We start from the raw sequence: 27076 nt of genomic DNA, 5'->3' as shown, positions 1-27076 counted from the left end.
TCCCAAACTTGATAGGTAACAGCTGATTCTGGCTGCACAATCTGTGGCTCAACAATCTTTGGTAATGTTCTTGCACTACCTCTTGTGCAAGAAGTATAACACCAAGCGACTTTAACTTGGTGCTATGCTGGATACAGGGACGCGGGTGGCGCTGTGGGTTAAACCACAGAGCCTAGTTGGATCACTTTCTGAGCTCGAAGCATGGGTACCCCCAACAAAAATTTGGCTTTGTAATTTGGAATTAATGTGGTTTGATTGGTTTGTTAATAAAAATTATATTAAAAAAAATAAAAATAAACCACAGAGCCTAGGACTTGCTGATCAGAAGGTCGGCGGTTCAAATCCCCGTGACAGGGTTAGCTCCCGTTGTTCGGTCCCTGCTCCTGCCAACCTAGCAGTTCGAAAGCACGTCAAAGTGCAAGTAGATAAATAGGTACCACTCCAGCAGGAAGGTAAACGGCATTTCCGTGCGCTGCTCTGGTTCACCAGAAGCGGCTTAGTCATGCTGGCCACATGACCCAGTAGCTGTACAACGGCTCCCTCGGCCAATAAAGCAAGATGAGCTCTGCAACCCCAGAGTCGGTCATGACTGGGCCTAATGGTCAGGGGTCTCTTTACCTTTACCTTTATGCTGGATACAACCCAATATCTTTCCCTCAAATGATTTTTTTAAAAAAGCAAAGCAGACAGAACTTAAAAACAAAACAAAATTTAATAGATCTTGTGCACCACTTCACAATATTTACACGGTTAAATAAGTTTACCATCTTCAGTATAGCTGCTAACATCAATTAACATTAATTCTCGTGTATTTGAGTAGGCAAATACCTGCTGAAAACACAGGCGGCACCAATTTATAAACCCACACACATATTAACAAATCAATAAGCAAACAAAGCTTAGTCAGACAATAGGAAGCAAACATTTTTCCTGGATTATGTCCAGTGTTGTCACAATGAAGCATTTTGAGTTTGGGTGGACCCTTGGCAACAGACTGGAGACGTGGCAGGCAGGGGAAAAGGTCTTAGCGTCTTCCCTGTACTTTTTCCTGAAGTGAACCAACCATATATTTGGGAACCCAGCTAGGAAAAAAGCTACCAGGTGAGAGAGATGAAAGGGAGAAATTTGTTGTTGTTGCTTAGTCGCGTCCGACTCTTTGTGACCCCCTGGACCAGAGCACGCCAGGCACTCCTGTCTTCCACTGCCTCCCACAGTTTGGTCAAACTCATGCTGGTAGCTTCAAGAACACTGCTCCACCATCTCGTCCTCTGTCGTCCCCTTCTCCTTGTGCCCTCCATCTTTCCCAACACCAGGGTCTTTTCCAGGGAGTCTTCTCTTCTCATGAGGTGGCCAAAGTATTGGAGCCTCAGCTTCAGGATCTGTCCTTCCAGTGAGCACTCAGGGCTGACTTCCTTCAGAATGGATAGGTTTGATCTTCTTGCAGTCCATGGGACTCTCAAGAGTCTCCTCCAGCACCATAATTCAAAAGCATCAATTCTTCTCCTCGATCAGCCTTCTTTATGGTCCAGCTCTCACTTCCATACATCACTACTGGGAAAACCATAGCTTGAACTATAAGGACCTTTGTTGGCAAGGTGATGTCTCTGCTTCTTAAGATGCTGTCTAGGTTTGTCATTGCTGAAAGGGAGAAATAGCAGGAGGCAATTGGGTTAAGCGCTCCCTGTCTTGACTGCTGCCTTTCTTCTCCAAATCACAACCTTCACTCTTCTCAAGTGTTTGATGGAACCACAGGTTCCAAGACCTGGGGCCTGATGCCCAAAGTCTGGTTTCATGCTCAAGCACATGCCTCCCCCACAGAAATCAATTAGACATAAAATTACTAAAATCTGGGAGGCTCATTTCCACTAATGTTCTACAAAAACACCCCTGACCAGAGTCCAAGCTTGTATTTCCCTTTCATTTACCTTCTGCTTTTTCAGCAATGTTGTTTTCCCCCCAGTAGCTGTTGTCTTATGTGTATTTTATCTGATGAACTGTGGTCTTTTACACTTTTCTTTCGCCTCTTTTTCCCCAAGCTGATGCTTTCACATTCTTTAAATTCTAAATAACATTTTAAAAATGAGCAGAGGGAGAGAGATAATGTATTTTCAAGCTTCTCCACTGCAGATCAAAGTCGAATCCTCATCATACTTTTCCTAGGAAGCTTTGTACTTTGTTCTTAGTATGAGGACTGTAGCTCAGTGGGAAAAGCAAACGTCCTGCATGCATAAAGCTCCGTAATCAAGTCCTGACATCTCCAAATAGGCCTGGGACAAACTCCTGTCTGAAACCCTGGAAAGGTGATGCTAGATGAATCAACCGTCAGGCTTGCTATAAGGTTGGTTTCTGTGTTCCGATTAACTGTTCTGGGCTGTAGTTCTAGGCTGAAGCACCTGCTCTGAAGGCAGGGGGTCCCAGGATAAGACAAGTGGTAGACAAGGCAAGAAAAATGTTGAACTGTGGCAGCTGTGGAAAATTCCAGGCACGTTCCACCATATGTGGTGGGCATGCAAAATAACAAAAGCAATCTGGGAAATGATATATAATGAGTTGAAAAAATGTTTAAAATAACCTTTGTGGAAAAACCAGAAGCTTTTCTATTGGGCGTCCAGAAAAGCCAAAGGAAAGACTATTTAAGTATGTGACGACAGCAGCGTGGATACTTTTGGGCCGCAGATGGAAAGAAGACAAAGTCCCGTCCAGAGAAGAATGGCTGATAAAAATGATGGATTACGCCGAAATGGCAAAAATGGCCGGGAAGATCAGAAATCAAGAAGACAGAAATTTTAATAAGGAATGTCAAAAATTTGTAAGTTACCTTGGAGAACACTGTAAGCAACTAAAAACTTTGGCAGGACTATAACAATACTTGTAATGTTACTATGGGGAAATGGGGAAAAAACTATGGGGAAATGGGGAATTTTAAGAAAATGGAGAATCTTATAAGATGCAGTTGAAAAAGGAATGTCAATGGAACCCACAGAGGGGCAGAGGAAAGTCCAAGGAATGAGGGAATCCTTTATGATTATGATTTGAACACAAATGTAAACTGCAAAAACCAATAAAAAATTGTTAAAAAGAAAGGAAAAGGCAAATTCCACAATGTGGTTGAATAATGGGAGATGCACGAGAGGCCAAATGGGTTTTTTTCCTTCCACACAACACATAAGCTATGGCATTCACCATGAAAAGTGAACGGCGATCATAAGGCGATCGACAGCTGCTAGCTATGAAGGCTGTGTATTACCTCCCAGACTGCAGGCAGTGGTCTCCAAATACCAGGGGAAAGCGCTGCTTGCAGACTCCAATAGGCACCTGGTCAGCCACTAGAAGAACAGGAGAATTTGGGCCTTTGGACAGATCCAGCAGGACTCTTACTGTGCTCTTATTTAAGATACAGCTATGGCTCTCCAAAGCCCTAATGGTTTTGGATCAGGTTATTTGAAAGACCAGCTTCCCTCTCAGATTAGCACCAGAGGCCATTCTCACATGTCCATGACTGAGATTTATCTGGCTTTCATGAGAAACGGGGGCTTTTTGTTTGTAGCCCCATAATGGCGGAAGTCTTTTCTGGGTGTGACATGTGTGATCGCCTCCCCCCTTCTTTTGGGCTGGAAGTGAGTTTTAAAGACCGACCTATTCTGAATTGCCTTTTCCTAGAAACATGCTGGGATTGAAATGTTAACATTTAAGTAGATTCAATGATATTATGCTGGTCTGATACTGTGATTTTTAACGCTGTGGTCATCTTTCATGCTTACTATATGTTATTGTTTTAATGGTGGTTGATATGTTGTTTGTATTTTTGACTTGTGTATTGTATTTTCCTTTTCATGGAATCTGCCATGTGAGGCCAAGTGCCCTAAAAGGCAGCCTACAATTATCACAAATAAACAAACATTTGAGGGGGTGGGGAGATCGACCAGATTCATAACAATGAGAGAAAATGCACATATGATACAGTTAAGGGGGAACGTTATGGTCGCACACATCTTTGACTCAGTGTTGACCTTTGTTACATCTTGGAAGGGATGTGAACATGAGTTTGGTTTTGCTGCAACACATCTGATTGGCAAGGACTTCTGGCCTCATTAGTGGGGATAGGCATGATGGCTGTGATTTTGTATTATTTGGACTTCATATGTGTGTGTGAATGGTGTGTGACGCTTCCATTAATCGAAATAATTCTCTTCTGCCTAAACGCCACTGAATTTCGACTTCACTGGTGCCCCTGATGTTTTTAAGGCAGAAAAAACCTCCTGCTAACACAGGGACATCATGCAGTGCAGAAATGCTTGTGAGGCCCCTGGGTCATCAAGAGCTCAGTAGAAGATGTGCTTTGCATGCAGAAAACCCCATGCTCTCTATGGTGAGGAAGCCCTGGTTGCAGCTCTGAGAGAAGCTTCGGCCTGAGACAGCGAAGAGCCCGTCAATGACAGTGGGCTACACAGATCTGAGTCAGCACATGACATGAGCTGTGTCTGAGCAAGCTTTTGATGAAAATGAGCCAAGATGGCGGGCTCTGATGCAGAGCTTAGTTACTTGGGTAGGAGAAGACGGGCCTGCCCATTATTATTTTTAATTCCCGGCCTCTCTTTCATGCCTCTCTGGCTTGCTAAAGTGCTGCCTCTACTTCAGCCCTGCTATCCGTCACCTCCTCGTTAAGAGAGCCTGCGCAATGGCCCTGAAGCATAAAGGGCTCCTTAAGAGAAACAGCATCCAGCTTTTTCTCCTCCTCCTCCTCCTCCTCCTCTTCTTTTTCAGCCTCTTCATGAGTCCACCAGTGCACACAGTCCTGTTCAGAGTTGCTCCTAACATACCCGGGCAAAGTTATCTGGGTGTCGTTCTGCCGGGTGACGTTTTTGCCAGCCCTGGTGGAAATCACGACCATGCGGGAACTGGCCGCCATCTGAGACTGGCTGCTGGTGCTGTGCGTCATGTTCATGTGGACAGAGCCATAGCGATAGCTCCCACAAGGAGCCGTCCTCTCCCAGTCCACAGCCAGGTTCCACCTGGCCCAGGTCTTCTTGATCTCAGCCTGCACCTGGAGGAGAAGGAAATGGCCAGATCAAAACGCAAAGGAAGAGTGTTAGGCCAATGTCGCCGTCTTCTTCTTCTTTAAAAAATAATTTTGAATATAGGAACAAACATACAGCTCCCCTGTTCCTCACCATAACAACTGCAACTATGTCCAGTTGTGTTAGTAATAATAAAATGAAACATTCATTCAGTTAGTATTTGCTTGGACTGCCAAATTAAACTTGGAGCCATGCCTACTCTTCAGCTGAAGCATTAAGGGGCAAGTGGAAACTGTGGTGAGTGGGTAGGAGAGCACAATGATATATGTTTTGGAGGTATATACAGTATATTAAAAAAAACTATGCAGCAGAAGGACAGAGAGCCACACCAGACACAGAAGCTCTGCTGAAACAACAAGAGCTGGTTATTTATTTATTTAGCTGTTATTTCTAACACCATGAGGTCCAAAAATAGAGAGATCTTATCTGGAATCTACATCAAATATTAGTTCCAGTCACTGCACAAAACAACGACCTAAAGACATGAAATTTAATTATTGCGTTGCGCTTTGTGAGAACTATTTAAGAGAGAAAAAGTTATTCAAGTGTTTATATGTCATGGTCATGACTCAGATCTCTCTGTCTCTCCTTCTTTCCCACCCTTAGCAAACCTGAAGAATAATGCCCAGAGGGCAGTAAGTTGATTAAGCCAACTAATGAGGTGCAACAAGAGTGGCTGGTAAATTACAAATGAGGTCCCTTCACTCATTTCTAATGGAAACAAGCCTTCTCTCCTGCCTCCACCTTGTGTTGGCATATGGCTGGAGAGAGTCCTTACTGGTTTTTAACAAACTGCACTTTCTTGGACAGAACCCAAGAGTGCCATACCAATGCAATCTCATTGGAAGCATTTTGTAAGAAGAGAAATCGAAATTATAAATAGAAGCTGGGATCCAAAGCAACAGGCACAGTCTTCCTCTCATGCTTTACAGGTCATTTCAATCACACATATATAATTATGTGTTTCTTTATACCTAAACATCTGCCTTATTAAAAATGTGTGTGTGTGTGTGTGTGTGTGTGTGTGTGTGTGTGGCTTGGAACAGGTAGCAACTTCTTAAAATCTCGTTCACTGTCCCAAATGCACCTGCTGACTAGGTCATGCCCCCCCCCCCCATTTCACAGCTAGGAAGGCCACCTGTCCCAATTCATCTAGTGACTTACCTCTCCATTACAGTAGCAGTAGAGGATGGAGACAAAGAAACCCTGCAGGAGAATAAAGAACAATGAAAGAATATCAGTCATTTCACCATCTCCACTTTGAAGCAAGAATTACACATGGATGCAGCTGAACTGAAATTTGTGAACGAGGGGCTAAAAAGTGAGATGAAATATTTTCATATTTCAGTAATAAGTACTGTGTGTGTGTGTGTGTGTGTGTGTGTGTGTGTGTGTGTGTAGTGGTTAAGAGCGGTAGTCTGCTAATCTGGGGAACCGGGTTCACGTCTCCGCTCCTCCACATGCAGCTGCTGGGTGACCTTGGGCCAGTCACACTTCTCTGAAGTCTCTCAGCCCCACTCACCTCACAGAGTGTTGGTTGTGGGGGAGGAAGGGAAAGGAGAATGTTAGCCGCTTTGAGACTCCTTAAAGGGAGTGAAAGGCGGGATATCAAATCCAAACTCTTCTTCTTCTTCATATATATATATATATATATATATATATGCTTTCGTAGATTTTCACGGGTACAGGAATGCAGGTTTTGGTGTCCTCGGGTATCTTCCCGTGTAAAAGTTGGGGTGTCTAGGCGACGTTTCGACGAGGTCTCACTCGTCATCTTCAGGCTGGTGCTTTCGGCTTCTTGTTACTGGAACAGAGCTCTGTTCCAGTAACAAGAAGCCGAAAGCACCAGCCTGAAGATGACGAGTGAGACCTCGTCGAAACGTCGCCTAGACACCCCAACTTTTACACGGGAAGATACCCGAGGACACCAAAACCTGCATATATATATATATATATATATATATATATATATATATATATGCATCCTTTGAGCCAAACGGCAGCTCCTGTATGTCTGCTGGCCCTAAGCCAATTGACACCATAAGCAAGGAAGATACTCAGGTGCCCTATTAGCTGATGCCCCCGATGGCCTGGCACAGGAGCCATTTCTCCATGACTGGCTCTTGCACCCAGGAGAATACTTGAAGGACTCAACAACAGAGCCGGAGCCTTTCCCATGGAATCAGCACCCTACCAGGGTGCAAGAATACATCACCAGTTCTTTGAAACAAAATCTCGCACTCGCACCAGGGAACTGAACCAAAAAATGAGAAAGTCCCAGCCAAAGAAGAGTTTGATAACCAAGATGATGGACTATGCTGAATGGCGAAGATAACTCTGAAGATCAGACACCAAGATGATAAAAAATAATAATCAAGAATGGAATTTTTTTTATAGAGTATCTTAAAGACCACTGTAGATATCTAAAAACGATAGCAGGATTGTTATAACACTTATAATGTAATATGACTTAAGTTAAAAAAGGATAAACATGAAATTGAAAAATGTAATTAGATGCAATAGAACGAATAGAAAAAATTGGAAACCATGGGGGGGGGGGTTCCAGCGATTTAAGTAATCTCAGATGTGTAAAAATTGAAAATGATTTAAATGTATACAGTGGTATCTCGGGTTAAGTACTTAATTCGTTCCGGAGGTCCGTATTTAACCTGAAACTGTTCTTAACCTGAGGTACCACTTTAGCTAATGGGGCCTCCCGCTGCCTCTGCGCTGCTGGAGCACAATTTCTGTTCTTCTCCTGAAGCAAAGTTCTTAACCTGAAGCACTATTTCTGGGTTAGCGGAGTCTGTAACCTGAAGCGTATGTAGCCTGAGGTACCACTGTATGAACATTGTTATAAAAAAACAAAAATAAAGTATTAAAAAACAAAAGCAAAAGACGAGACATTCCAGGATCAAACCAGAAGCTGGGAATGGCTTCCATGATCTGGGATGTCTCACTAAAAATGGGGCAATTGGCAGGTCTGTGCAAATCAGCCCCAGTCCACATTTGGATGGGTGATTCAAATGTTGCCCCAGCCATGTAAGAGCGATTCACAACAAATGAGTGGGCTAAATCCGATGGGTTACAAAAAAAACACAACAACCCACAAACCCTGTTGTCATTAACACATTTGTGATAATAGCATTTTCTAAACAAACAAGTTGGAGAGAAGACAAATTTTGGGAACTGGTGGAGATCATCACAGGAAGTATCAATTCCTACCTCTGATTGGGTTAAATATTTTTCCAATATACGTGTTGGTCAGTCTGGACAATCACACTTGCCAGTAGTGTGTAATGATTCCTCAAACATTCCTAAAACACAAGTAGTCTCCTGTATGAGACAAAGGCCCTTATTTCCTGCCTGAAATCAAAGAAAAATCCTGGATAATATTTGCTTCTCCCTGAGCTCTACAAGGATTACATTTAATGGTGGAGACCTATCCTGGCTGACTTATTTACCAGCATAAACAGCCCAGGCTAAACGCCCTCTGGGTGGACAATGAAAGTCATTTTAGTGATTTGTAAGAAAGGGAATAGGAAGGAGCCACAAAGCTATTGGCCAATTAGCTGGTTAGACTTCTCCAAACTATATGCACAGTATTTCCTTCAACAATTAACTGACTGGATGCAAAATGGCAACGTTATTCATGTAGAACAAGCGGGGTTCAAAGGACTGATCAATGTTTTACTCTGAACCATATTGTAAGGAAATACACAAAGAAGAAGAAACTTTATGCAGCTTCCATTGATCTTTCTGCTGCATTCAATTCTATTTATCGAAAGAGACTGGGGGAGAAATTTCAAATTGCCAACGCTGACTGCAGATTTCTGCTATTGATTCAAGAACTATACAGGAACACAGGAAAGACAAACAAGTCATCTCTTCTATTATATTGTAACTTTTAAAAACAACCTGATGCTTAAATTTTGGAACAAGAAGGAGACAGACTGAAACTGCAGAGTTTTGAGAAATTAAAAGACAAAGTGCGAGACTGGCTTCATTATTATCAGATAATGGAGGCTTACAATTTGGACAAGAAAATTGGCTTCCAGGTGGAAAAATCTAAATTAGAAACAGAATTGTTAGAACCCAAAACTAAGATTTTGTCAAAAATGTATAACTTGTTGTTGCAATGGAACACTCAGGATGAGACGGTTAAATCTGCTATGATTAAATGGGCACAGGATGTTGGACATAACATTATGTTTGCTGACTGGGAACAGTTGTGGACCACTGGGATGAAATTTACGGCATGTAATGCCTTAAGAGAAAATATTATGAAAATGATATACAGGTGGTACATGACCCCAGTCAAGCTAGTAAAAACCTACCACTTGCCCGATAATAAATGTTGGAAATGTAAAGAAACTGAAGGTACATTTTTTCACCTTTGGTGGACGTGCCAAGGATTAAGGCTTTTTGGGAGATGATATATAATGAATTGAAAAAGGTATTTAAATATACCTTCTTGAAGAAACCAGAGGCCTTTCTCCTGGGCATAGTTGACCAATCGGTGTTAAAGAAGGATAGAACTTTCTTTATTTATGCTACAACAGCAGCAAGAATACTCATCGCAAAGTATTGGAAGATGCAAGATCTACCCACTCTGGAAGAATGGCAGACGAAGTTGATTGACTGTATGGGATTGGCAGAAATGACTGGCAGAATTCGCGACCAGGGAGAAGAGTCGGCAGAAGAAGATTGGAAGAAATTTAAGGACTATTTACAGAAATATTGCAATATTAATGAATCTTGAATGATGTGGGATTGAAATTAAGTGGTTTCTAGCTGTAATGGTAAAAGAATATGGAAAAAAATGGTTTTTTATAAGTAAAGTTTAAGATATAGTAATTTAATATGTTGAATAGAAAATAAGGTGTTAGTTAGCTGTAATGCTAGGAGATAAGGATTTGCTGGACAAATAATTTGAACTAGAAAACAAGAAGGGGAGGTACGAGGAAGTCAGGGAAATATGTTATTGAAAATAAGTTGTGAAATGTATGTGTTTTTAATATTTTTTCTTTTTACGTTTTTCTTTTTGTTTGTATAAAATGGAAAACTTTAATAAATATCTTATAAAAAAATAAAATAAAAACAACCTGATGCTTATTGTTGTAATCATCTCAAGTGATCTGCTTTGTGCGTTTCACCTGAGGCTGAGGTTTGCATTTAAAACATATGGGGCAGGAGTCAATTGCAGGGCAGCTGTTTACCAGCTCCATCTGGTACGTAGGCTGAGACCCTATCTGCTCGCAGACTCTCTCGCCAGAGTGGTGCATGCTCTGGTTATCTCCCGCTTGGACTACTGCAATGCGCTCTACGTGGGGCTACCTTTGAAGGTGACCCGGAAACTACAACTAATCCAGAATGCGGCAGCTAGACTGGTGACTGGGCCGAGACCATATAACACCGGTCTTGAAAGAACTACACTGGTTTCCAGTAAGTTTCTGAGCACAATTCAAAGTGTTGGTGCTGACCTTTAAAGCCCTAAATGGCCTCGGTCCAGTATATCTGAAGGAGCGTCTCCACCCCCATCATTCTGCCCGGACACTGAGGTCCAGCGCTGAGGGCCTTCTGGCAGTTCCCTCGCTGCGAGAAGCCAAGTTACAGGGAACCAGGCAGAGGGCCTTCTCGGTAGTGGCGCCCTCCCTATGGAATGCCCTCCCACCAGATGTCAAAGAGAAAAGTAACTACCAAACTTTTAGAAGACATCTGAAGGCAGCCGTGTTTAGGGAAGCTTTTAATGTTTAATAGGTTATTGTATTTTAGTGTTTTATTGGAAGCCGCCCAGAGTGGCTGGGGAAACCCAGCCAGATGGGCGGGGTATAAATAAATTATTATTATTATTATTATTATTATTATTATTATTATTATCCCATCAGCGGAAGCCCTAGTCAAAGACTTCTGCTTTCCCACCTCTCCTCCCTCTGTGCCTCCAGAAATGGGCTGGGGGCTGGGGAGGTTGGGGGAGCAATTCCTAGCATCCTTAGCATACCACAGTTCCCAGGATTCCCAGGCACATCAAATGTATTATTTGTATGCCGCATGAAAAGAGGTATGCAAGAGCCTTAAATAAACAAAAACTTAAGCAATGCATTGATCTCACTCTATTCTTACATGGTGTTGCCACTCCAACACCAGAAACCAAAAGAATCCCAGACTGATGGGAAAAGGAAGCAGGTTTTATAAGAGACAAACAGAATCTGAGGGATAGATCTTCACAGGGCCTTCCTGTGGCAATCCACAAAAGAAAACAAGAAAACAACGGAAGAGTTTTGCAGCACCTACTTTGAAGGACTACGCATCTTTGCTGCAAATGAACATATACAGCTGCAGCTGAGTTTGGATGATCAAAGGCTGGCTCTTTCAGCACTTTACAAAAAAAAAAAAAAAAAAAACCAGAGACACAGGAAACAAACACGGGGCTTATATAATAGCTTTAAACATGTGTCACTTTAGCAGAGAGGCAAAGAGAAGGAAGAAAGAAGATGCAATGTTTGGATTCATATTCATTTTGTCTTCCCTCTTCTGCATCTGTTAAAAATTTCAAGGTGCATTTAAAGCACGAGTGCTGACCCAGTGGCCTTTCAGAGGTTGTTGAACTCCAATTTGAATCTGCCCCAGACAACTTGGCCAATGGGTGAGGGTGACAGGAGTTGAAGCCCAGCAACCTCTGGAGCTAGACACCCCACTCATACCCCCCAAAATCAGTGAAAACTGGTTGCATGAGTTCGCAGCAGAAGCCTGCTCTGCACAGCACTGATTGGCTAAATCTTCCTCCAGTTCCTGCAGCAGTTTTGCGCAACATTATTACAATGGGGAGCACTTTTTCTTTTTTAAAATCACTTTATTGCTTTATAATTGGGAAAAATCAATTAAATATCAATTAAAAAACCCCAAAACAACAGGTAGCACTTCTTGTTTTAAAATGGTGGCAATTGAGTGGTTTATGGGAAACTTTAAAACATTTCTGAAGGAAGCCACCAAGCCAGCCTAAACTGGGAAGGGCTGATGATGGGGCAGGCATGGAGAGAGAAAGAGAGACCAGTCACTAAATCAGCACTGGAATCGTTGGTATTTACACCTGCCTTCTGCATAGTAAAAGATACTGAGCTCACCCTGCAAAGGGTGGGGGGGAGAGCACAGCAAATGCAAACTCTTAAAGTTAACCTTGGCACAAGATTAATTGCATGGATGCAATTAAAATGCATCTTTCTTTAAAGGTAAAGATGCAGACGTAAATAGCAGCTGCAGGCAAGGAGGCCTTAAGCAGGTGTGGGACTGTGGGAGTGGGAAAGGCCAACACCATCTTGGAAGAAATCCTCCTGCAAGCTGCTACAGTGGTGCCTCGCAAGACGAAATTAATTCGTTCCGCAAGTTTTTTCTTCTTGCGAGTTTTTTGTCTTGCGAAGCACAGTTTCCCATAGGAATGCATTGAAAATCAATCAATGAGTTCCTATGGAGACCGTCCAGGGACAGAGGGGAACCGCCGCGCGCCTTCCCCTCTGTCTCCGGACCTGTTTTAAAGCAAGGGAAGGGGCAGCGGGGAGAATTGCTTCTCCCCGTTGCCGCCCCTTGGTTCAAAAGGGGTCCGGGGACAGCGGGGAAGACGCGCTGCTCTTCCCCGCTATCCCCGGAGCTTGCGGGGCAAGCTGCGTTTTGCGAAGCAAGCCCATAGGGAAATGCGTCTTGCGAAGCGGCTAAGAAAACGAAAAACTCCTTCGCCTAGCGAGTTTTTCGTCTTCCGAGGCGTTCGTCTTGCGGGGTACCACTGTATTTGCATCAGAAGGGAAATAGCTATTTCCAAATGCAAATAGCAGATTTGGGGGGGAAGTGCAATTTTTACCAGGACCACAGCAAGAAAGAGAGGCGGTGCCCCCTCCCCACAGTCCCAGTCTTGTTCAGCCCCTCCTGCAGTTGCTATTTAGGTTTAAAGAAGCACAAACGTCCCAATTAAGTTTAGCACTCTCCCAAAATGGTTCCAGTTCTCCAGCCCTTGGAGGTACAAGAGGTCCCCTTGCATATTCCAGAGTCTTGGACAAATACCTTCTCGCCACATTCAGCTGCCCGTGAAGGATCTACTGCCTCCCAGCAACAACCTCCTCTCCAGTTAGCATAAGTGAACAGTTACGGCTTATAAGAACACACACATCAGCACACCTGGAATGAGTTGAAGAAGAGTTCGCAGTGCATCCGGATCTCCCAGCCCAGCCCGGTGAACGTGTGAGGCAGGCATACGAAGACAAAGTAATGCACACCAAAGACAAGGACCAGGATCAAGGTGGATTTGGCTAGTTTTCTAGAAGAGTGAAGAGAAGTTGTTGCCGTTATCATCATCATCAATCTTTATTACGGTCCAGAGACCCAACAAATCATTACAAAGCAATACACAATTCATACAGCCTACCTCCAGGTTAAACAAGCATTTTGTTTAGAATATAGGGATCATTTGTTCTTGCAACCACCGATAAAAACTTTGCCACTGCGAATGTTCTAGCATTTGTCTGGTCTTTCTCTGATTTTCCCGGGAAAGGTACCAGCAAGGGTAGTATCAGTTCAGCCCTGGCTTGCTCATATTTTGCACAATGCAACAAAATATGTTTTATGGAATCGATGTCTTGAGCACACGAGCAAAGTCTGTCCTGGTAGGGAACTCCTCTCAACCTGCCATCCAACACTGCAGAAGGAAAGACATTTAGTCTGGCTTTGGTGAAAAGCCTTCGATAGTCTGGTACTGTCAGGTTTTTAATGTAAGATGTTAACTTAAAGACATACCCATATTGTAGTCCTACTGCCAGTGGACTACAGAAGAAGAAGAAGAGGAGTTTGGATTTGATATCCCGCCTTTCACTCCCCTTCAGGAGTCTCAAAGCGGCCAACAATCTCCTTTCCCTTCCTCCCCCACAACAAACACTCTGTGAGGTGAGTGGGGCTGAGAGACTTCAAAGAAGTGTGACTAGCCCAAGTCACCCAGCAGCTGCATGTGGAGGAACGGAGACGCGAACCCGGTTCCCCAGATTAGGAGTCTACCGCTCTTAACCACTACACCACACTGGCTCTGCGTGTGATCGAGATCGCAAGTCACTGTGTGCATTTTCCCATAATCTTTGCTTTAACATCTTTTGGGCACCTTCATAACCCAGGTAATACAGTGGGGGGGGGGGAGAGAGACCAATAGAGGTGGCTTTTTTAGCCATGGTTTTCTGCCATTTGCTGACAAATTCCTCATTGGTCAGGTGTTGGTACAAACCCTTCCCTAGATTAAACACTGAAATCCTGAGCCAATGTTTTAGGGCAGCCCACCGTTATCACCATCAGTCATTCCGACAAAGTGCTAGATGCTGCACAGAAAAGTGTCCTAGCCTACAATCCCTGAGGCGGCCTAAATCTCCTTGAGCACAATGGGATATAATCAGCCTAACTCTCAACAGAATTGCAGGCATGCAATCTTATTCAGTAGGAGTTGCCCAAGGACCATAGCATACTCTAAAGGTAAAGGTAAAGGTACCCCTGCCCATACGGGCCAGTCTTGACAGACTCTAGGGTTGTGCGCCCATCTCACTCTATAGGCCGAGGGCCAGTGCTGTCCGCAGACACTTCCGGGTCACGTGGCCAGCGTGACAAAGCTGCATCTGGCGAGCCAGCGCAGCACACGGAAACACCGTTTACCTTCCCGCCAGTAAGCGGTCCCTATTTATCTACTTGCACCCGGGGGTGCTTTCGAACTGCTAGGTTGGCAGGCGCTGGGACCGAGCAACGGGAGCGCACCCCGCCGCGGGGATTCGAACCGCCGACCTTTCGATCGGCAAGCCCTAGGCGCTGAGGCTTTTACCCACAGCGCCACCCGTGTCCCATAGCATACTCTAGTCCCCTGAAATTTCATCGCCTGTGAAAACTGGAGGATTTCTTGGTGCCCTTGGGCTTCTTTTTCGTTCCTTGTGTTTCTGACTGTCTGGCTTGTATTTACAGCCAGACGGGACAATGTCTCCGGCAGGAGAATTCATTACGCACAACCGGCAAGAGCCCCTTAGACGTTCCCTGTCCCTAGAACCAATTCTTCTATCTGCTCTGGAGATCAGAGGCCTACCTCACTTTCTCACTGGGCGCCTGTAGATCCTATCAGCAACAACGGCTCCCACTATCCCACTTGGAACCTCAAAGCCCTGGTGATCTACAGCGATCATCTTTCCTTCCTGCTGCCTGTGCACAGGGAAGGCTGAGAGAAACTCACTGACTCTGACTTTTGGTTCTTGAGAGAGCACGTCCCACAAAGAGCAAGGCTTTTTTTCACCAGAACTCAGTTCCAGCACCTCTCAGGTGGGTGCCCTTGCCTTTGTAAGAAAACAAGGGAGATGTTCGTGCTGAGCTCCTGCACCTCTTTCTAGAAAAATTGCACTGATATACACATACGGTATATATACATATACATGTGCACATACATCTCTCTTTTGTGTTGCAGAAACAAAGCTGATTTCTCCCTGCCTCCTTCTGCTTTTCTTTCTGCTTCTCAACCATCATCTTTAGTATGAAGAAGAGGTCTGAAATAACTCGGTACATTCCCAGAGAGAACAACGGCTTATTACAGCGCAGTACAGAAAAACTACGTTCTGCTTGGCTCTCTCTTCCAAATAAGAACTAATATGACTGCAGATGAAGCTGTCTCTGCAGTTATTGTAGGCTCTCTCAATTAGTATGGCTGTTTTCAACGAGAAAACAGAAGGATACACTTTGAGTTGTTGCTCACAGTGGCGAAGAGGGAGGTTTGAAGGGGGCGGGGTCCCAGAGACACAAAGTCCATTTGCTAACTTGAATCGCAGTCCCCCAGGGTGCATTTTAAAGAGATCAATGCCAAATTAGGAGTCCAAGTATGGGTCAGCTTTATTCTTGCCCCCCCCCCCCCACTTTCTTTTCTTCCATTTATATCCCACCTTCCCTCCAATAAACAAAGCAGCACACCTGGTTCTTTCTCCCCCTCTTACTCTCACAGCAATCCTGTGAGGGAGGTTTGGCTGATAGACGGTTTGAGGCCACCTCAGTGAGCCTCATGGCTGAGTGAAGATTTGAACCCGAGTCTTCCCACTTCTAGTCAGGCACATGGTAACTATACCATTTTGTTAAGGCTGAATGTTACGGCTGGATCTCTATGTGAGCATCCTGGCATCCTGAATAAAGCCACCGGCTTGGACCAGCTTCGGCCCATCTGAAGCTGATACAGGCTCGTCTTATCTTGAGCCCAAGCAGAGTAGTCCACACAGCAGAAGGATAAGCAGTATGTGCCACATTCTTTTTTTTTTTCCATTTTAAAATTTTATTAGGTTCCAACAAATCATACAAACAAATCATAAACAAATCATAAACATTTTGGACTTCCTTCAACGTCATTGGCCTCATTTGTAGTAATATCTTTAGTTCACATTTCATTTTTTCCTATTGCCATTTGTTCTTCCATTCCTCAAGATTTCAAATAAGCAATATTTACTAGTTGTTTACAGTGCCTCTTTAAACCCCACTAGCGTTGTATTTACATCACAGTTGTTTTCCAGATACCCCACAAATTTCTTCCAATCCTCAATAAATTTTTGATCTTTAGTATATCTAATTTTCCCGGTTAATTTATCCAGTTCCGCGTATTCTATCAACTTTGTTCTCCACTCTTCTACCCTTGGGATCTCTTCCTGCTTCCATTTCTGAGCTATTACTATTCTAGCTGCCGTTGCCGCATACTGAAAGAGCTTACAATCCTTTTTCCTGATATCTTTTCCTACAATGCCCAGTAAAAAGGCTTCTGGTCTTTTCACAAAAGTGTATCTTAGCATCTTTTTCATTTCGGTATAAATGAAGCTGATACAGGCTCGTCTTATCTTGAGCCCAAGCAGAGTAGTCCACACAGCAGAAGGATAAGCAGTATGTGCCACATTCTTAACTTTATTTCCACTCTATGCTGAGAGAATACAAACATGCATCTTGCCTCTGTGAGAGCAGAGAAGCAACTGTCTCTCTAACAAAGAAACCGAGAGTACACTGAAAAAACAGGAAACCAGTGAACGGCACATCCAGTCTCCCATTCCCGTGGGAATCCAACAGTAACTCTGACTGTGGAATGCAAAACAATGCCTTGTGACTGCAGTTGCTGCTCAGTGAGGGAAATAGAAACCAACACACCTTATAATCAAACCTTGGCCTTTAAGTCTTACCAGCCATTGTAGGCAGCCATCTTTGAAAACACCAACCAACCAACCAAGAATGCCCCCATGATATAGAACAAGGCAGTGTCATTCCCACGGGGCCATTCTCAATTACAGACACTGCAGGGCTCTGCCTTTTTGTTGCAGTTCAGCCACCACCTGAACCTCTGGCAAATCCCTTTTTCATCAGTAAAAAGAAAGGCTCGCCACCTCTAAAAGTGACAGATATCTATAGAAGCTATTCCCTCCCTCTCCAAGAAAGGTCAGAGCTGAATACTTCAGCCCAGGATAACACTCACATTAAGGAGTTTATGCTCAGGGAGGGTTGAGATGCTTAAGATGAGTGGAGAAGTATTCTATTTTAAAAATGCTTCTAGCCAATTTTTAAACAGCTCTCCTTTTTCAGCCTTCTTGAAATCTGCCTCACATCAGAAGTAAACAGCTGACAAATATTGATTATATTCCTAATTCATACTTGAAAATCTTCATATAAATATATATGCATCTGATTTAAAATTTTGGTAAGTGATGTTTGAGAGCCACTCTTGGAGGTGGATGCCTCTGGGAATGATGAAATCAATTAGCATATAAGTTACATTAATTTATACATTGAAGAAGTGAATTATTCATATGGGGAGTTCGCAAAACTAGTATTTTCTCTGGGGATGTTTTCAGCATAAGAAATAAGTTATAGCCCTTGACGTATTCAGAAGTAATATTACATTCTGACAGTTCCTCAGCTCTCTGAGGGCAACTGGAAAACAAAGACACAACTTAATTTAGTAGAGGCTTACCTATATTGCTTCCTTACGTCGTAGCCAACAGCATTTGTCTCCCAAATTTTTGTCGCCAGAGCCCGTACAGTATTGAGGAACAGAATAAAGTTTAGCTGTAAAACAGTTTACAGGTGTGTGTTATTATTCCCACTATCCCTTTAGAAATATCAACTGCTTGCCTCTATAACAGCGGAGGCAGACTTTGATCTTTCAAGTTTCAGCAGTGCCCTGTGCAAGGTCAAAATCCCCCCCCCCCATGCCTTCTATTTTACACCTGCACTAAGTCATAGCTGTGACGCCCTGCAGCGCCCCCCCCCCCAGCAGCTTGGTGCCCAGTTTGGGGAACTGACTGTGCTGCCCTAAATCTGCCTCTGATAACTGGAAGGTTTTGAGGGCACCTGGAATTTAGGACCAGGACGTGATTCTCCATTCGTTTCCATTTCTGTTGAGATGATTACATCATTAAGCCAATCCAGGCTGACAAGCCCAGGCTCCAAACTGCCCAGTTTCCGACATTACTGCTCTTAACCTTCCCCAGTTTCTTCCCAGTCCACCCCCCTTCCATTGACTTGGCATCATGCCCATGGGCTAATGTGTGAAGTGGAAAACTGGAATGAGCAGCACAGAAACTCAGTGAAGCATTTGAGTGGGAATACGCCTCTCCAACAGATGCAGTTAGGGACGCTCCCTGGCTGGCATCAGTTAATAGTCCAGGATTATAGCTGTCAACTTACAGATTTGAAAATAAGGGACCAGCAGCCTCGAAAATAAGGGATCAGCAGCCAAAATAAGGGATTTTAGCCAACCAGCTCCTTTCCTTTCCCCCATAACAGTCATTCAAAGGAGCCTCCAAAACAAATCCAAAAGCCCCCCTCCCACCATTGTACTCAACCAGCTCCTTTCCTTTCCCCCCACCATGTGCCCTCTCTCCAGACAGACCTTTTCCCTGGCAAAGGTGAGTGGGCCGTCGATGACGTAGCCATCCGATTCCGAGCACAGGTATATTCAACTTCTGAGCCCCTCCAAGCCAAAGGCAGAAAGCCCAGCCAGTAGCCAAACGAAGCCTCAAGAGATGGTTCCCACAGCGCAGCAACCCGGCAAAGGGGATGCAGCAAGGAAAACCGCCGTCACCTCTCCGCTGGGAAGCGCTGAGCAAAGGTGAGTCCCCAGGCAACGCGGCCGATTTGATCGGCATAAGGCATGCAAGCTCCACCCCCCAGTCGTTCTTAGACTCCTTATTGGGTGAGCAACACAGCCAAGCAACCCAGTTGGAGCCTCCCTCCTCCCTGGCTGGCCAGCAGGGAGGGAGGGAGAGGAGCTGCTTCCTTTGAAACCTGGGAAATTTAAGGGACATCATCAATAAGGGACAGAAGCGGGAAACGGCGCTGGATTAAGGGAGTTTCCCGCCAAATAAGGGATGGTTGACAGCTATGTCCAGGATGCAAGTCCAGATTGTAGCCTAAAAGCAAATGTCAGGTCAGGGCCAACATAATCCAAGTGTGCTGGTCCCGGGGGAAAGATTACTGTTACCGTAGTCAAAGTTCAGTCCTGAGTCACTAGCCTGGAAATAGTCCACAAAGTGCGAGGCGAGGTCCGAAACAGGGAGCCGGGCGGGGACAGGAACACTCGGAGATCAGAAGCAGGAAGCCGGGCGGGGAACAGGAACACTGGAGGAACAGGACTGGATGCTGGCCGAAACAGCTCTTCAATGACGACGTTGCTCCCGCAACCTGGGACCAGGCTGACTGGCCTTTATCTTCTCTAAGGCCAGGGGCGGTCCCGGCCCCCCGGAGCCCCGCCTCTCCTGGCCTTAAGGCGAGCACTCCTCCTGGGAGAAACCAGTTCCCTTCGCCTCTCTGCCCTAAGCCTCTGCAGTTCAGGAGAGGCTGAAGGGTTACTGGGCCCAGGGGGAGGCTCACCTGTAGGCACTGAATCCTCAACCACCTCCGGAGCCAGAGTGGATTCAGCTGGTGCCTGCTCCTGAGGATCTGGCACAGGTGCAGGCTCCTCAGAATCCAGGCCTTGCCCCAGTTCAGCCGGCCCTGGAGGCGGGGACTCCTGTGCCGGCTGGGATTCCTCCGGTTCACTCTCAGAATCGGAATCCCAGGCCATCACACCAAGCTACAAATATCCTGCAATGGGATATTAACACACCTGCAGCTCAGTCCTGCCAAAACAGACCACAGCGAGCCTCAAGCAAGCGGCCATTCAAGCTGGCCCAGCCTGTTTCCATAACAAGGACACATTGCCTTTGCTAGTATTGCTATTGACCATAGCAGGGCAGAGATCAGCAGATGAAGCTTTTGCTGCCCATGGCGGTGCAGTGGACCAGGAGAAATCTCTTCCTGTTTGCTCCACCACCACTTGTGCAACTTCTAGAGCAATGATTTAAAAGAAACCTTTCTCAAGTTCCCTTTAAGAAACAACACCAAAAAGGGAGAAGAGTAAGGATTTCAATGAGTCTTCCCTTATCAGGACCCTGGGATGGTGAGATGTCATCCCCCCACCCTCACTGAACCCTCTTAGTCAGTAAGAATCATAGGAAGATGTAGAAATTTCTTGGCTCCTTATCTCTTCTTTGTACTGGTTGTTTACATCACCCCTGAACTACTGCCATCAATTATGGATAGACGGAGGCTATTTTCAATGTTCACTAAAAATAAATACATATGAATAATCCTACCCCAATCGCTACTAAAACTGGAGCTTGGTAAATCCATTTTATGTCTCCAGCACTGAGTTCCCAGCACCTGCAAAATCAAGAGCATTTCTACATCAATAAACAGAGCAGGAATAAGTGGCCAAACAGTATATTCTTTCCATAGTTGTGTAAGGCTCTATTAATTATGGAGGGTGCACAGAAAAAGCATTTCAGGCTTTTTAAAAAATCGGCTTTAAGATTCTTCACTATTAACAAACAAATGCAGATTTTGGGGAGCAGTAACAAATGAGTATCACGCAGGGTGGAAATTGCCACTCTCATTACAATTCAAGGCAACCCATTCAAGAGCTAAAGATTATGAAGATGAGGCCCAGTTCTTGGAAACAGCAAAATGATGATGTAAATGGCCCCCCACTCCGACTATGCTACTTCAGGGTAGAGGGGGGAACATAAATGAACCACTTGAATTATAAAGCAATAAAGCCCAGTAACATGCTGCTCACACCATCTTTTTCGTGAGAACTAGGCTTAATCATAGTCTTCTGAGCCTAAATGCCACATTCAATTTATTGTGTTGGGGTTTTTATTTTTATATTTCAAACATTTATGTCCTGCCTTTCAGTGACCGTTCATCATTCCCAGGACAACTCATTAAATAGTTTGTTTCTTTGTTTTGTAATACAAAAAAAAGACAAACGAAACAGCAGCTTAAAATAATTTTGAAGTTTGGCAGGATAATTTCAAAGGTTGTCAGTGTTTACAAGGCTTTAAAATAAAGAGGTATTTGCCTTGTCCTGAAGTCCTAGCAAAGAAGGCAGCAGGCCTAGAAGCAAGGTTCAGGAGTTTGGCAACCAAGAAGCAGATGCAAACATCACAGGCTTGTAGAGCAAAACCCAAGGTGGAAAAGATTTTGGGGCTGGCACGTCCTTCACAAAGATGTCGTCAAATAAACTGAGGCCTGCTCCCTGCAAGGGATCTCTTCCAAAAGCAAGCTTTTAAGTAAAGGTAAAGGTACCCCTGCCCGTACGGGCCAGTCTTGACAGACTCTGGGGTTGTGCGCCCATCTCACTCAAGAGGCCGGGGGCCAGCACTGTCCGCAGACACTTCTGGGTCACGTGGCCAGCGTGACAAAGCTGCATCTGGCGAGCCAGCACAGCACACGGAAACGCCATTTACCTTCCCGCCAGTAAGCGGTCCCTATTTATCTACTTGCACCCGGGGGTGCTTTCGAACTGCTAGGTTGGCAGGCGCTGGGACCGAGCAGCGGGAGCGCACCCCGCCGCGGGGATTCGAACCGCCGACCTTTCGATCAGCAAGCCCTAGGCGCTGAGGCTTTTACCCACAGCGCCACCCGCGTCCCAAGCTTTTACTTCCAACTTAATTTTTCCTGGGATCATGTCTTCAAAGCAGTACCCTAGCAAAAAGAAACACCCCCATTTCTCAGCTACGAGACTGCTTTGACGATCCGCCCCTAGGACAGAAATGGGGAGCCTGAAACCCTAGATGTTATCAGACTACAATTCCCACAATCCCCAGCCACTGGACACGCTGTTTGGGGAAGATGGGAGGTGGAGTCCAATATCTGAATGGCTACTGTTATGTACTGAAGTTCTCACCCTGGGCCAGCAGGGGGATACTGTAGATAGTTTTCACTCAGGTCCACATATGCAAATAAAGGATTGAAAGTGACGTTCAGTGATTAGATAGTTGCAGAAAATTGTTACTGTTGCATTCTAGTGGAACTCTATATAAGCAGGCTGGCTGAACCCTTCAGTTCAGTTCTGTTCTGGCCTGTGAATAAACAAGAGCTGTTTGAAGAATCGCTGTGTCGTCTGATATGTTCACCCACAACTTAAGAGCTACAGGCTCCCCATTCCAGATTTCCAACATAGCACAGGAGCGCAGAGCATACAACAGGGTCTCATATTGACAGGAAACGAATCCCCGACTCAAAAATTCATTTCTGTGAAAAATGTGAAAAATGCTAAAAGAAAGTTCTCTTTTAAAATCATTTGCTGCAAAACCCCTGGGTGAATTCCAGCCATTGTGGCAAACTTGACTGTCATATACAGAGGAGCAGCATCGGTTGGCTGGCCCAGGGATCTCACTGGATCGGTTTCCCATTGAAATGCTGGCACTCTCCAACTGCTTAGTAGAACAGAAAAGAGGCATTTTGCAGCTGAAAACAGAACTTTTGTTTTAACCCCATCCGACACCTGTAGCAAAAGGCTGAACAAATAGAACTGGGCTTTTTTTAGGGATGGTGCGGGTGTTTGAGAGTGCATGTGCTCAGAAAGGTGAACCTCCTTGCTTACTGAATCATTAAAATAGCCCCAATCCAAGATGGGCAAGCCTCTCTGAGCACATTCTTACTCACATTGTAGCTTGCACCCACCTCCAGTGTTTGCAAATGGAGATCATGAGGCTAGAAAGTGCTTACAGCTCCAGGCTGCAAATGGCAGCCAGCTCCACACATTAAGGTCCAATAATGGCATACTAGAACCAGCCCTGTAAAATCAAATACAGAGGCAAAAGACTGAAACTTGCTCTCTTGCCAAGCTCTGGCAATCGCCTTAGCAAATTAAAGTTTTCACCTGTGGTTGAAACTGCCCAAGGAAGGAGCAAATTTAATGATCTGGAGGTGGGTGTTCCAAAGGATAGGTGCCACAGCAGAGAAGGCCCTGACGACCTTCTCTAAAGACTAACCACAAATAAATGGAGAATAAGCTTTTTGAGATATAGAAGATGTTGGCTGGTTAGGGCTTTAAAGCTAAGAGCCGGGACTTCGAACTGGGTCTGGAAGCTAATGGATTATGAATCCAGTCAAGCTTGCAAAAATCTACCATTTGCCCAATAATAAATGCTGGAAATGTAATGAGGCTGAAGCTACCTTTTACCACCTTTGGTGGACCTGCCCGAAGATTAAAGCCTTTTGGGAAATGATCTATAATGAAATTAAGAAGGTCCTTAAATGGACCTTTCCTAAAAAACCTGAGGCTTTTCTCCTGGGCATGGCTGGCCAATTGGTGTTAAGGAAGGATAGGACGTTCTTTATGTATGCTACCACAGCAGCAAGGATTCTTTTAGCAAAGTATTGGAAGACACAAGAACTACCCACGCTGGAAGAATGGCAGACAAAGGTGATCGACTATATGGGACTGGCGGAGATGACTGGCAGAATCCGTGACCAAGGGAAAGAGACGGTGGAAGAAGACTGGAAGAAATTTAAAATATACCTTAAAACTGTTGTAAAATTGATGAGTGTTAAAATGTCAAGGGATTGGGAAATAGAGAATTGCAGCTGTAATTGATAAGTTAGAGAAGAACCAAAAAGAAAATGAATTGAATAATTAGTTAATTGGGGGAGTTGCTGAAGAAATGCAAAAACAAGGATGCAGAAAAGGGGAGGCATGGGGAAGTCCGGGAAGTAAGGTTTATGAAAAGAGGGTTATGAAATTATACATGTTTAATGTTTGTTTGTTTATGTATTGTATATTGTTTGTGTTTATTTTGTGTTTGGAAAATCAATAAAAATCATTATAAAAAAAATATGAATCCAGACATATAAATACTAGAGCAATATACAGTGGTACCTTGGTTCTCAAACAACTTGGAACCCAAACAATGCAAACCTGGAAGAAAGTGTTCCGGTTTGCGAACTTTCTTCAGAAGCCAAATGTGCTCCCGTTTTGAGTGTTACATTTCCGTTTTGAGTGTTACGCTTCTGATTTGAGTGTTACATTTCTGTTTTGAGTGTTACGCTGAGGTCTGTCTGTTTTTGCTATTTATTTTGCCTTTTTGTTTTTGCGACTGGTTTTGTTTTGTTTTTGTGACTGTGTGAAACCCAGTTCAGCTACTGATTGATTGATTGATTGTGTGACTGCAGTACATTGTTTATTGCTTTAATTTTATGGATCGATGGTCTCATTAGATAGTAAAATTCATGTAAAATTGCTGTTTTAGGGGGTTGTTTTTAAAAGTCTGGAACAGATGAATCCATTTTGCATTACTTTCTATGGGAAAGCACGCCTTGGTTTTGGAACGGACTTCCAGAACACATTAAGTTTGAGAACCAAGGTACCACTGTAGTTTCTCTTACGTATACCAGCCGTGCCCTAGGAGAACAACTTCTGTGTGATCATGCCCTTCTCTTTCACAGAAGGAGAGAGACCAAATATAGCAGGCCTGCAACCTGCACTGACTGAATTTTGTGCCCGTTGACTTGTGGTAGCTGAACATTTCAGAGCAATTTAAAAGCCTGAAACATTTCTTTTTAAGCAAACAGCATTTAGTTTAAACCTCAACAGGTGAAAGAGGCGAAAGATTTATATGATCTGAAGAGAAACCAGAGAGAGGTTGTTTCAGCAAGTAAATGCAACGCTTCCTTCACACGATGAAGAAGAAATTGAGGACACATCACATCCACTAGCTAGTAATTGCTCATTAGGGGTGAGTTGTCTGATTAATAATTTTGTATAAGGTTAAGCTTTTCTAGCATAGTTCTGTCTCCAGAGGTACCTTTGGGGCACTGTAACAGCGAGGAGAACTATTATTACTGTTAAAGGAGTACTCTTGCTCATAATGTATTCTTGTATTCTTATAATTTCCTTCCCCAGGATGCATTGATACTCTGCAAGAAAACATTTAACAGGGGCATGATCCAATGCTGGAGGTGAAGCGGGAAGGTGCTGCCCTGGTCAGACAGTGTGCACAGTGCTCACCCCCACTTGCCACCCCCAACCAAGCTTTACTTATTGGAGAACGTAGGCACCATCCCTGGGGGTCCCCGGAGGACTCACAAAATTTCCACTGTGGGTGCCTGGCGGGTGGGCAGGCAGCCCAAGACCCCTACATTGGAGGGGAGGGGGAGGGAGGGAGGGAGGGAGGGAGGGTGCCCGCCCCGTTCCAGGAAGCTGGTGCCTGAGCACACATCTGGAGGGTTTGGGGAGGGGGGAGTAAGTGACACCCACCAGGCTGGCTGCCCATCAGCACACACCTAGCTGCCCAGATGTCAGCCACTGGAGCTGCAGCCATCACACACACTCAATGAGCACCTGGCGCTCCTGAAGAAGAAGAGTTTGGATTTGATATCCCGCTTTATCACTATCCGAAGGAGTCTCAAAGCGGCTAACATTCTCCTTTCCCTTCCTCCCCAACAACAAACACACTGTGAGGTGAGTGGGGCTGAGAGACTTCAGAGAAGTGTGACTGGCCCAAGGTCACCCAGCAGCTGCAGGTGGAGGAGCAGGGAATCGAACCCAGTTCACCAGATTACGAGTCTATCGCTTCTAACCACTACACCACACTGGCTGCAGTTAGTGGTAAATCTAGTTAGCTTCAACAAGCCAGCTTTCTAACCCACATAAGCGTGCATAAAATTGTTTCTAATTGTGTGTGTGTGTGTGTGTGTGTGTGTGTGTGTGTGTGTGTGTTGACGTCTATGCCCATTCTGTAATTACAGAAGCTTTTTGGTGGCAACCATCAAATGACACTTACCGGTATATTGGGCACGAAGTCTTTGCTGTTCTTTAAAGCACACGTCAAACAGCAAGGCATTCTTTTATACAATTCTAGACCTAACTCCAAAAGCCCACTGCAAGCACTCTTAACCACTACACAACACTGGCTCACACTGCCCTGCTGGGGACAAACAGCTGCAGCTTCTGGGTTCTGGTGCAACTTCACAACAGCCTTCGCGGGCACACAGATTGGGAGATCCCAGTGGGAGCAGTGGGGTAGGGGCCCGACCGCCACCTGAGGCAACTGCCTAATGGAACACTCCTGCAGGCCCCATGGCCTCCTCCAGCAACTGGAACAGCTACACAGCGTTCTTGGGAAGGGGTCCTGGTGTTCTGGGACTCACAGGTGTTCTCTTGTGAGCGCCCGGTCTTAGCATAGTAAAGCAGCGCAGACGGAGGTGAGGAGGTATCTGGGCATACCTACTTTATTTCTGTTAATTACAGATTAAAGAACATAATAAACACATCTGAAAGGAGCAGCCCTCATACAGACATCCTGTCTCGTTGCAAGACAGAGCAGAAAGAAAAAGCACAATAGTACCAGAGATGGGGGGACGCGGGTGGTGCTGTGGTTTAAACCATAGCGCCTAGGACTTCCCGATCAGAAGGTCGGCGGTTCGAATCCCCGCGACGGGGTGAGCTCCCGTTGCTTGGTCCCTGCTCCTGCCAACCTAGCAGTTCGAAAGCACGTCAGAGTGCAAGTAAATAAATAGGTACCGCTCTGGTGGGAAGGTAAACGGCGTTTCCGTGCACTGCTCTGGTTCGCCAGAAGCGACTTAGTCCTGCTGGCCACATGACCCGGAAGCTGTACGTCGGCTCCCTCAGCCAATAAAGCGAGATGAGCGCCGCA

General features: G+C 44.9%; 1 protein-coding gene across 2 annotated transcripts in view; it reads right to left on the bottom strand.

Moving 5' to 3' along the window:
• Positions 1 to 1522: 1522 nt before the first annotated feature.
• Positions 1523 to 27076, bottom strand: part of PTH2R (parathyroid hormone 2 receptor) — a 53864-nt gene continuing 28310 nt past the window's right edge. For both annotated transcript variants that reach the window (XM_028702731.2, XM_028702740.2), the window contains exons 9-13: positions 20729 to 20795; positions 18064 to 18158; positions 13245 to 13383; positions 6243 to 6284; positions 1523 to 5044 (exon numbers count right to left, since the gene is read on the bottom strand). In XM_028702731.2, coding sequence (XP_028558564.2) covers positions 4616 to 5044; positions 6243 to 6284; positions 13245 to 13383; positions 18064 to 18158; positions 20729 to 20795 — 772 coding nt within the window. In that variant the 3' untranslated portion in view covers positions 1523 to 4615. The remainder of the gene's footprint in view (positions 5045 to 6242; positions 6285 to 13244; positions 13384 to 18063; positions 18159 to 20728; positions 20796 to 27076) is intronic.

This window comes from Podarcis muralis, chromosome 1 (assembly GCF_964188315.1).
Source record: "Podarcis muralis chromosome 1, rPodMur119.hap1.1, whole genome shotgun sequence".
NCBI classification, from domain to species: Eukaryota; Metazoa; Chordata; class Lepidosauria; order Squamata; family Lacertidae; genus Podarcis; species Podarcis muralis.
This window is presented reverse-complemented; position numbering and strand designations above follow the sequence as displayed.